At 47.6% G+C, this 12024-nt stretch overlaps 1 protein-coding gene across 1 annotated transcript in view; it reads left to right on the top strand.

The window, feature by feature from the left end:
• The window catches only part of STX10 (syntaxin 10), a 145177-nt gene that overhangs the window by 88864 nt on the left and 44289 nt on the right, over nucleotides 1–12024 (top strand). Inside the window, exon 6 of the mRNA XM_085600703.1 lies at nucleotides 459–565. Within this exon, the coding sequence (XP_085456829.1) occupies nucleotides 459–565 (107 nt within the window). The remainder of the gene's footprint in view (nucleotides 1–458; nucleotides 566–12024) is intronic.

The following is a 12024-nucleotide window of genomic DNA, read 5'->3' as shown; positions in this document are numbered from 1 at the left end:
GGGGCCAATGTTTGCGAGGAGTGATACTACACAACTCCGACTTCCAGTTCTCACAAATGCAGCTTTGCAGTTTTCTAGCAATGTTATTAACAGGCAGGTGAAAGGCATGTTACATCATGGTGGTAAACTATGCTCTTTTTATCAGCACCCGGTCAATTTAACCTGTCGAGCTAGATTAAGAAGACCTGTGTCCAGGAAGTTTCAAACATGGATCTATGTTAAGTGTCTCCGTCTTGTAACACGTCTGCAACAGGGCAAGAGGCTTATGTTCAGAGATGCAGAAAGATGGCTTCCATGGGTGTCTTAGGTTAGCTGGGCTTTGGACAGGATAGCCGCCTCTGGCCCAAAGTCCTACCTAGATGTCCTCCCTGCTTTGGGCCTTTCCCATCCTCCCTGTTGGGGATTAGTCCTTGTTTCCTCTCTATCTTCCTCTGACCAGTACTTCTTCTCTTTTGCAGCTTATAATGGAACAGCAGGATGATCAGCTGGAACTTGTGTCGGGCAGCATTCGGGTCCTAAAGAACATGTCTGGGCGGATAGGTGACGAGTTGGATGAGCAAACAGTGTAAGTTCAGGCAAGAGTCGCTAGGAGCAGGAAACTCCGAACCAATACTACAGTGTTTGGGAGGTGTGGCCTATTTTAATTTTGCAGCATTAATACTTTTCTGGATTCACATGCTGTGCATCTATTCTGCCATCTAGTGGTTGGGTCCAGAATCGTGTCTTGTCCTCCTTCGCGCTGGTCTGGCGAGACATTTTGTGAGGGCTCCAAAAAGTGCTACCAGGCCAGCCTAGAGCTACAGTGCATGTGCACGCGCGCCGCACTTGACCGAGGTTACTTTTGCGGCTGCACGGCCGCTTTGATGTTTGATCGCGATCACTTTCGCGGCCGCTTGCCATAGCCAATAGGTCTCGCTTTTGGGACCTTATAAGTATTTAGTTATGCAACTGTTGCATGGCTAAACACTTATAAGGTCCCAAAGGCGAGACCTATTGGCTATGCCAATGCTTTGTTGAGTTTAGGCGTCCTTGACCACATTTTAGTGGTATGACCCTCCCCTGTGTGATGTCAGATGGCGCCTCGGAACTTCCTGTGTGTGATCACCATCTTCTGATTCTTTTTTCCACCATTCTGTCTGGAGGCACATCGAAGGAGCTCTGAAGAATCTTGTCAAATTTGCAGAGATGAGAGAGAAATAGTCGACCGAAAAAAAGCAGACGCTATGAGAAACACCGAAGACCGAGGACGGGAGCATACTCAACCCGGACAGAGGACCACATGGCCGAAGAATGCAGAGGACAGATGCAGCTAAGGGAAATGGAGAACACCCCCTTTAAATTCTGCACAAACTGTCACCACAAGTTCGCACAGAGGAATCCACACGAGGTCTGTAACCTGTACCACTCGAAGGATCATAAAACTGAAGCCTGCGAAGCCTGTGCCGAATATTGTACCCAAGTCTCTCAAGACAAGATTAAAACAGCCCACAGTAATTCCTGAAAGACCTGGGCCTCTTTGTGACGATGAGAAAAACTTCAAAAAAGTCAAGCCAGCACTCGGGTAAGAGTTGGATGCAGAAGGACGCGTTGTTGGTGTCAAGGGAGCAGAGGCCACAAAGAAGGCAGAAGGGACACCGAAAGGACCAATCAGAAAATGGTAACAAAAGACCATAAAGCCCCCAGAACAACTTCAAAGTCGAAAGATTCAATGACCAAATCTCTGTACAAACATAACGAGCCACACAGGTCCTGACCTAAGTACACCGATGGTGGCAAGCCTTCGCACCAACACTTGATGTTAGCAGTGGCAAAGACAGGAACAAAGAAAAAACAAGGAGGCAAAGGACAAAGAACCGGTTTCCCCAAAGAGGAAACCCTCTTCAACCACCGATGCCGAATGCTCGCTCAAGGTCAACAGGAAAAGACGTCGACTTGAAGCAAAAATTGCAGACTCCTTCAATGTAAGAAGGAGTTGGACAACTCCCTGAAGTCATTCCGCATCCCCACAAAACCCTTGGTGTGGAGGAAATAGGGTAAAGACCTAGTGGATATCGAGGTGCCCTTGACGCCGTACCCACACAAAGAGGAGCAGGAAGACCCCTTTGAATACAAGGAGGACGAACACTCGCAATAGAGAGGCAGGGCCAATTCGAAGACGAATGGCAGGATGTCAACTCCGGATTCCCCCGAGGAGGGTGTCGACAGCTATTCCTAGAGGTCTTCGCCCCGGACGACCTGTGCTTGTACATTTGTGCAATGGACTTAAGAGGGCAGCAGACATGTATGGGGTCCAGCTCAAGGAAGAGAGGGATCATGCTTCCTCTCGAAAACTTGATGCCATCACAGAAGGTGAACCTGTATCTATTTGTCTATGGTTTCCCTCATATTGGACCAGGGTTAGAAAGCTTTCAAGGAACCTGCGAGAGCGGTTCGTGGAGAAAATATATAAGTATTCCGCTCAAGATCCCCAGTACATCAAGGGGAACATGCTGGCAGACTCCATCATAGTAGCAATAGCCAGGAAGAGAAATAATGCTCCCACGTCAACTGGCCCACCACTAGAGAAGGAGAGAAACAGAATTGACCTAGTGGTTAAAAACATCGGGCTGTGTATCGGTGATACAATGGAGAATTGCTAATTCCAGTGCACTCCTCAACAGATAGGGCCAATGGCAATGGGAGGAAATGGAAGGACTTGTGCATAACCATCAAGAGGAAATCAAAAAGTGAGCGAAGGCAGTGCTCCAGGAGGGCAAGAACATAGCCAGTTCCTGCCACAAACAGCACTGGACGATATAGATACCGCCAGCAGGCAGATGTGCACAGGCCCCACCCTCAGGAGACACGCATGGCTCAGGGTGTCTGGATTCAAGGATGAAGTGCAGGCATCCGTCATAAACTTGCCTTTCACAGGGAAGCCTTCTTCGGGTCAGCAGTGAACCAGGCAGCAAATGAAAATGGATAATGAGACAGCCAAGGCCGTAGGGGCCTTACATTTCCGAGGATCTTTCAAGCAGGGTGGAGCCTCCAACAGGCTGGGCAGGTGTTTCGCCAACCCCACAGCAACACTAACAGCATGGCCTCAGCCAACGAGCCATGCACCAGCCAGCTCAACCGTGGCAACACCGATGAGGCAGCCCTTTCCTGAGAAATCCAGAAGGAGAGAACAACCTGCACAAGGGGGACCAAGCAAGTGACTCTACCACCCCACACCCCGCACATAACACCATTGACGGGGGGTTAAAGGAGGATTTATCCAGGAGTGGAGGTCAATCACCTCAGACAATGGGATCTTAAACATAAGAAGACACGGTTTCTGCATAAAACTCATCAGACCACTGCTTCATGTTCCTCCAAAGACAAGATCCTTAGGGAACAAATTCAGAGTTGCAAGAAGTAGTCCTGGAACTTAAACAAAAAAACGCACCATAGTGAAAGTCCCTACAAGGGAGGCAAGTGGTGGCATCTACGCATCATACTTTCTAGTACCAAAACAAGACCTGACACTTAGATTTATTCTAGACCACCAATACCTAAACAAGTTCATTCAAACTCAACACAATGGCAACGCTTCAAGAAGTAATCCCACTCCTAAGGAAGGGAGATCATAAGGCCACCCTAGACCTAAAATACACCTACCTACACATTTCAATGCACCAGATGTACAACAAATATCTCAGATTTGTCCTGGACAAGGTACACTACTAGTTCAGTGTGCTTCATGAAATGCCTAGCAGCAGTGGCAGCACACTTGAAAAGGAAAGGCCCACCTGTCCACCCATACCTGTACAATTGGCTGGTAAAGACAAACGCAAAAGAAAAATGCCACAAGGATGTGCAAAGAGTCATCACCACCCTACACTGCCTCTGGTTCACCATAAACCACGAGAAATGATCATCACTTCCTGAACAGGTGAAGGTGTTCCTGGGGTCAACACTGGATTTGAGATCCGCACATGTATATCAAGTCTCCAATAAGCCGACAGCAATAACAGAGCAAACTCGCCTCTACTAGAATACTAGAAGGGGCAGTCTCTAACAGTGAGGACTGTCATGAAAGGGATAGGCATGATATAATCATGAATCAACCTCATACCGCATGCAAGACTACATATGCGGCGCAAATAGGAATGCTCTGTGTAGGAGAGTAGGATCTGCACTTATTTTGCCCCCACTTTTTTTCTGATATTTGCACTGGTTTCTGGCTATAGTCTGGCTGGGTCCCTGCTAATCAGGGCCCCAGCCTCTCTGTTCTCTCTAAACAACTTGGAGTGCATATTAGATGCACTAGTGATTGGATACTGTGGTACCTTATGAGCCCCTAGTGTATGGTACCTTAGGTACCAAGGGCATAGGTAATTCACAGGCCTACCAGGGGCTGAAGCATGTATTCTGCCACCCCCGGGAAGCAGACTAAATCTGACACCACAGGCCTGCTATTGCTGCCTGGGTGAGGTAGTGTTAGCACTCCTCACTGAGGTATAGGTTCCCTATATCTTACCTTACACACCCATCTAAACCTATCAGTCACCCCTAAGGCAGGCCCTATCAATCCTGGGGGCAGGGTGCTTGGTTTCCATGTGAGGGGGTGCCTCTGCCTCAGCAGGGCCCCTCTGCAGCTCTCAGTCTATTCTCTGTAGCTGTTTGTGGATGCGGTTAAACCATATACTCTTAAGTGCATTATAATAACCCAGCGGTAAATGCTAACATTGAGATGGCTGCATCAAAACATGTCGTGTTTGGTGTCAAACGCTTTGGAATCATACCCCCACACCAGTAACTGGTGTGGGAGTATGATCCCACCCTTCTAGACGGATAGACCTGTACTCACTGTGGAAACACAGTAGAATCCTGAAGAGCCCTGGAATCACAAAATGGATGCCACCAGCACAGACACTGGGCTGCCCTCCTGCTGCTGACAAACTCGCAGTGGAGGAGGCCCAATAATAGACATCCTGTCACACGGAGGTGTAACCACCTTCCAGACAGGATTTAGTGTATTGGGGCTGGGTGGGTGCACTCCTAGAGTGCTTTGAAGTCCTGCACTGGGGGAGCAGTAGGCTCCTCTGTGCATATGCCAGCTCAAACCGGTTCAGGGGCTACCAGCCCCTGCTCTGGCGCGAAACTGGACAAAGGGAAGTGGGTGTAGCCACCCACTCCCCTGACCCTCCCATAGGAGTGGTCATAGAGCTAGTCCCTCCCTTCCTTGTGGTATAAATTAGGGAACCCTTGCCATTGCAAACTAGATATCCCTGGACGACGCTCTGAAGAAGAATCCTGAACCTTCGACGTTCCACCACCTTTGGAAGACTGAAGATCTCCCTTGGAGTCGAGGAGTGACTCCCCTGCTTGGCAGGCACCAAAACTTTGCATCAACGGTCGCAAACTTTCCCGCTCCCGCCGGAGTCCGAAGTCCCTGCAGCCCCGGAAGTGGATTTCCTGACTTCTCAATGGCCATCGTGAGTCCCCAGCAAAGCTGAGGCGAGTGGACCCCACGAGTGACGAGGAACCGCAATACCCGGGTACCGTGCACTATTGTCAAGTGCAACCCCTTCACGACGTTCTACGGACTTGTGCTTTGGACCACGTGTGGCCCAAACCTCCAGCAGGATTTCCTCCGAAAATCAGAGGCCTAACTCGTCCCGAGGGACCGTGGGCTCCTGGTGAGTGAATCCTCCCGAGGCGTCTTCACGATCCCTTGCCGGTTGGCTTGTGGGTCTCCTGAAGACTTTTCTACAGAACCAAAGGCCTCCCCTGGTTGCTCTAGGCCTGCCCTGACTTACCCTTGCTGGGTGAGTCCCTCAGACCTTGCTGGTCTGCACCGCTGACTTCCTTCACTTTCCACTTGATTTGCTGTTGCCAATGCTTGTTGGCTCCAATCCGGTTGCCGACACCTCAGTAAGCTGCAGACTTCGTGGGACACTCCGAATCAAGCTCCTGGTCGTCGTCGACGCCTCCTGGACCTCGTGGCTGAAGAGTCAAGACACCCATGATCACCTGAAATCACCCGACTACTGTGGGCATCCAGCTTCCTGGCCCCGGGTCACTGGCAAATGACTTTGAACACTGTCTCCTCTGCTTTCAGGTCTTCTTTCTTCAGAATCCAGCCTTGGATTCCACCGGACACTTCTCCTGTCTTCACAAACAGCAAGTCTTCTTTGGCTCCCATTGAAAACGACGCCGCGACCAGACACCAAAAGACACCTATGCACCCGGCTTCCCTGGGTGAGGTAACTCGAGTACTCCGGTGCTCCTGTGTGTGTTGGCTCTAGAACTACTTACTCTGTAAGTTACTTGCTTGTAGACTCTCCCGAAGTATCCTAAAACTTTAAAATTCCAACCGCGACTTACTCCATTGAAGTCTATTGGGATCCGCGGCTGTGTTCTCACACTGCATGCGTCTCCCGTGGGTCCTTTACTTACCTGCCTTGGGTGGATTAGTGAGGCCCCAGCGCTTCTGAAGACCTTGGACCTTCTCCCTTCTCAAGTCGTTCTTCTTATACCTCTTTTTAGTATATGGTCTGATACGCCCCTAGGGACCCAGCCATACAAGTGCTTAATTTGTTGTGAAATGTTGATTTGTGCATATGTCCTTGACGTCTAATCTCATAAAGAGATTAGTAGAGTGTGTCTAGTAATAAATACATATATATTTTATATATATATATATATATATACCTGTGTGGTGTCCTTTCATTTAGTGATTCAAGAGATTATAAGGTAAAACAAGCTGCTTTACATTCCTCTGAGACTTAGCCTGAAGGCTGCTCTCCACAGCTACCACTAGGATAGCTTTCTTTAAAAGGTTGTCTTAAACCTATCTACCATAAGAGTCGAATTGTACTGGTGCAAGGTGGCCACTTTACCTAGTGTCTCAAAAACAAAGAGAGGGTGAGGGACTATCACTCTTGTTCCCCCAGATTAAATCAATTAAACAACAAAAGAGTGACGAAGGGAGCAAAAAAGAGAAAGAGGCACGGGCAAAAACCAAAAATATTTGTTAAAAGAACCCTCACTCACCAACCTAGTTGGTGACATGCTTCATCATCGGGTTCCCACCAGAGAGGCCGAATGCCTCTCTGGTGTGCTGCGACGCCTGTGTTACAGCGGAGCGGGTTTCTGGTTGTGAAGGGAAGTGAGATTAAAAGGTGAATGATTTTAACCAATGACAAGTTTATTCTTGGCAAATCAAAAACCAATAAAAACGTGAATTGGGCAAGGTTTGGCCAGTGATGGTGACCAGGGCTTGACCAATTTTTAGGTCGACATGTTTCTGCTTACAGTGCCTAATCGGCTAAGCTTTCATCAGGACCAACGGAGTCTCCACGGCGGTATGCACACTCTAAGGCGCACCCTAACCTGTGGAGATCAAAAGGTAAAACTCACGGTTTTACCCGGGAGCCTCCTATTATCCGGGGCTCAGTATGTAGTGCCTAATCGGCTAAGCTTTCATCAGGACCAACGGAGTCTCCACGGCGGTATGCACACTCTAAGGCGCACCCTAACCTGTGGAGATCAAAAGGTAAAACTCACGGTTTTACCCGGGAGCCTCCTATTATCCGGGGCTCAGTATGTTTATGCTGTTGGTGTTACTAGCATCATGGGTCCGGGAGGGGGGTAGTGAGCTATAGTATTTCCATGCTCGCACACTCCCGCGATCAACCTCGATCAGTCCTCCTCGGCCCGGATCTTCACTTTACCTAGTGACCAGCATATACCAGGCCAACTTCTCACACTCTGCAATGTATGGTCACATGACACAGGCAATTGGGAGCATCTAGTAGTTGTCACAGCAAGGGCTCAAAAGGAAATAGAATGGTGGAACCCAACAAATTTGAGGCTTGGACGACCCTTCAAATTCTCAGCTCCCACAGTGACCATAACGACAGGTGCATCCCAGAAGGACTGGGGAGCACACGTTGACAATATGAACTTCCACAGATTCTGGAGTCCTATGGACGCAGTGAAATACACAAATTACCTGGAAGACTGACTGCCTAGCGCTGAAAGTAGTCTAGGTGCACATGAGGGGTCAGACAGTGCTTTTCCAGACAGACAACACAATGACAATGATCTACCTCAACAAACAGGATGGAACAAAGTTGTTCACACTGTCAAGACTAGCCCAGGAGATATGGAACCCTAGTAACAATACAACTCCTGGGGAAATGGAACATAAAGGGCAGACCGGTAGGCACACCAAGCATAGATCTATTTGCAAGTCCAGAAATCGCAAAATGCCAAGACTTAGTGTTCAGATTCCCACACCACCAGTCCAAGAGGAGTACCCTGTTGGTGAACTGATAAGGAAGATTTGCATACAGCTTTGCTTTCCACCAAGTCCCCTGTTCCCAAGGGATTGGAGAAGACCAGACAACCAGGGACGTCGCTCATCCTCATCGACCCTCAGTAGGACAAATAGACGTGGTATTCGGACCTCCTAGAGATGTTCAGAGGAAAAGTCATGCAAATTAAAGTAACACAAGACCTGTCAACAATGCCAAACTGAATGTGTCATCCAGAGCCAGCCAGCTCAATCTAGCAGTGTGGCTCCCGAATATCTAGAGTTTGGACACCCACAGCTGCTCCCAGGACACCAGTGTTTTACAACCACTGGTGCTGGGACCACAAAAAACTAGAGACGAGGCCAGGGCATGTTAAAGTGCTGACATACCTCACCCACCTACTGGACACTGGCTTGACCTACGCATCACTAAAGGTCCACCTGGCCACCATAGTCTCATAAACCAGGGAAAAAACAGGGGACGATCCCTTCACACTCCCGGTAGTGAAAAGGTTCCTTGAAGGAACAAAGAGTGGCACCACCAAAAGCAGCACACATGTGGAACCTGAACACATTTCTCACACAACTGATGACAACCGCTTGAGCCAATGCACAAGATGGAGCTGAAGTTCTTAACCCTTACGACAGCATTCCTAATAGCGATAGCGCCACTCTGCTGAGTGAGCTTAAAGCGCTCACGATCCAGGAACCATACCTTCAAATCCAAAAGGACAAGATCATCCTAGATACAAACCTGCAGTTCCTACCAAAGTTGGTATCACAATTCCAAGTCAACCAACGCATCTAACTGCCAGCCTTCTTTTAGTATCCAAAGTCACAGACTGAAAGGGCACTACACACCTTGGACGTGGTGAGAGAACTCATGTACTACCTACGAAGAGACGAAAGCAATTCAGAAAAGGAACTCATTCTTTGTCTCCTTTGTCAGGGTACACAAAGGTACGCCTGTAACTAAGGAAATGATCGCAAGATGGATAGTGGACACTATCCAAACATGCAACACAAAGGCAGGAAAAACTACCCACATGCCCCAGAGTACATTCAGCCAGGAAGGGCGCAACCCTAGCATTCCCAGCAAACGTACCCATTTGCGACATCTGCATGGTGGCACCTTGGTCATCCCCGCACCCCTTTATGAAACATTACTGTGTTGACAGATAAACAAGGAAGCACAGGTGGGACAGAGAGTGGTACGACACCCTTTTGCCAGAAAAGGATTCATGCTGCAAAACAAAATGGTTACTTACCAGTAAGAATCGCATGTGACCCACCCCCCTCCTTGGAAAGAGGGGTAAAAGTAAACGGGCGAGGTGAGCAACACTTCAAACCAAGGAAAGTTCTATAGACCAGACACCAGGAGAAAAATGAATCGGAAGATGACAACCATGCAAAGGAACTTCCGGGGTGCTCTCTGATGTCACACATTGGATGGACTTACCCCCAAATGGTAGTTGTGACACCCCCCACTCAAAAAAAACACAGGACACGATACTGGACCCATCCACTAGATGGCAGAATAGGTGCACAGCGTGTAAATCCAGAAAACTCCACAGGTTGCAGAACTAACCCTACTGGTAAGTAACCATTTCAATATAGTACTACAGAACAAAAGGAAAAACCTCCCTTTCAAGAGTAGACCCAGATTGAGGTGGGTGCCATCCTTCAATATATCTTCTGTGGAGTGAGAGTGTATGGCCTCTGTCAAGCTTGTGACTGTAGGAAGAGGGGAAAGGTGTCCTACTAAAATTGGCATTGTAGCATTAGGGTGGTACTGTCCTTTAGTACTGAAACCTTTTCATTGTGGGTGGAGTCTTAGGCAGCATCAGGAGTTTGATGAGTTGATTATTTCAGGAGATGGGAAAAGTTGTGCAAAACCTTGGAGGTCGTGCCACCAAATGACATATATCTCTGTAATCCAGCATACCCTTGCACACCTTATCATCCACCCCCTGTTGTTCCAGCTATTTCCATTCACTTGACTTTTATTTAATCTGCTTTACAACACATTTTACCCAATTATTTTATGTGTCACCATAAAAGATCATATTCTTATGTGCAGACTTGTTAGCATGTGCTGCAGTTCTCTCCACCGGCTAACCCATCCAAATAACGAGATATGTTGGGGCACATTTCTTCAGCTACTATCACTCCTCCCCCCTCCCCCACATTAATGACCTGGTGTGCCTCTACCCCTGCCTATTTGTGGCATGTTCTTGCAAGTGTTCCAGTGTCCAGTACACTACTCTGCCGCTGCTAAAAAAAAAGAAATGGTCTCATAGACTCAATCTAGGTCACCCTAGCCTCTTGAAGTCTCTACAGTGTCATTCTGCCCACTCTGTGCCCTTGTTGCCTTCACTTGCTGTGATCAGTGTTTTTATTTGATTCCATTTTATACTTTTCAATGTTTTATAAAGCTCAAACAAGGCCCCAAGGGCATCCTAGTGCCTCACATTAACTGTCTATTACCACTAATTATATATACAATAATACATTCCCACTAATTTGTAACAGAAATTAGTAGGTGCAGTGTGAGGTAGCAGTTTCAACTGCATTGCTATTACAAGAAATATAACAATAAAAGTCAGAAATGCAGTTAGGAAAATATGCATCTCCTGATGATAAAACAATTCCTAGGTTTTTAGGGTAACATTTTGGAAAAAGAGAATTGAGGAGACTATAGTTGCCACAGTCGTACGGAAAAAAGAATACAAGTATCAAACTATTTCTTGAGAAGATGTGATTTCAGAACAGGGCGTGTTTTAAAGAAACTGCAAGTTGGGCAGTATAAGTGATACTGGCAGAGAGTTCCATATCTTAGGTGCATGATCAGAGCAGTAATGACCAGTGGAGGATGTTTTCTTAAAGCTATTCCTCGGTAGACAGTTAACTTTGCTTCTCACCGAGCGGGAGCCCCTGAGTTTCAGAGAGAGGTATAGCATCTTAGCCACTTGTAGGTTAAACAGGCAGTTATATAAGTTCATCTGGCCTCAACTGGAAGCAATTTTACGACGGCAAGGGTCTGTGTGTTACATATGTGTGCGTTTGATACAACAAACACAATAGAAGCGATGAGAGTAATACTTTCAAATACCCGCTGGCAATCGCTCTGGGTAGCATACCTACCCATTGTTTTTCAACCACTGTGCCAGTCTAGAAAGAGACCCATCTTATTCAGAACCGTACTGACTGTGCTACTCATGGGAACAGTCCATCCAGAACTGCCTGGGGAGCCCCACTAATTAGGGGAACCCAAGCAACCCCAGACAGTTTTTGGCCTTGCTAGGCCTCGCCAGTGAGGTACAGCTTGGATCCTCTGGCACACAAGCAAGGACCCACTTCCGGGCATACATATGACAACTTACAGAACAAACCTAGCTGGAAAGCATTACATCAAACACAAAAGGTGAAGGAATTAATACTTGGCAGTTGAGTGAACAGCAGGGACAGTATTCTGCCTAAATTAGCACAATATGCGAAAAACGGTCAGTTGGAATGCTACCCATAGCGATTGCCAGTGGTTAGCCTATTTGAAAGCATTATTCCCATCACTTTTTGTGTATATGAGCTGGAGACAAACCGGGCAACAGCATTCAAGGCAGCCTTTAATGGAGTAGGATTCTCAGTTTTTTGGTGATCCAGTGAGATCGTTGTCCCAGTCAAGGTGAAATAGTACAAGGGATTGCTTAGCATTTTTCCTCTCACTTGGTGGTAGGAAGGGT

The sequence above is a fragment of the Triturus cristatus genome, chromosome 4_2, assembly GCF_964204655.1.
Source record: "Triturus cristatus chromosome 4_2, aTriCri1.1, whole genome shotgun sequence".
NCBI lineage: Eukaryota > Metazoa > Chordata > Amphibia > Caudata > Salamandridae > Triturus > Triturus cristatus.
This window is presented reverse-complemented; position numbering and strand designations above follow the sequence as displayed.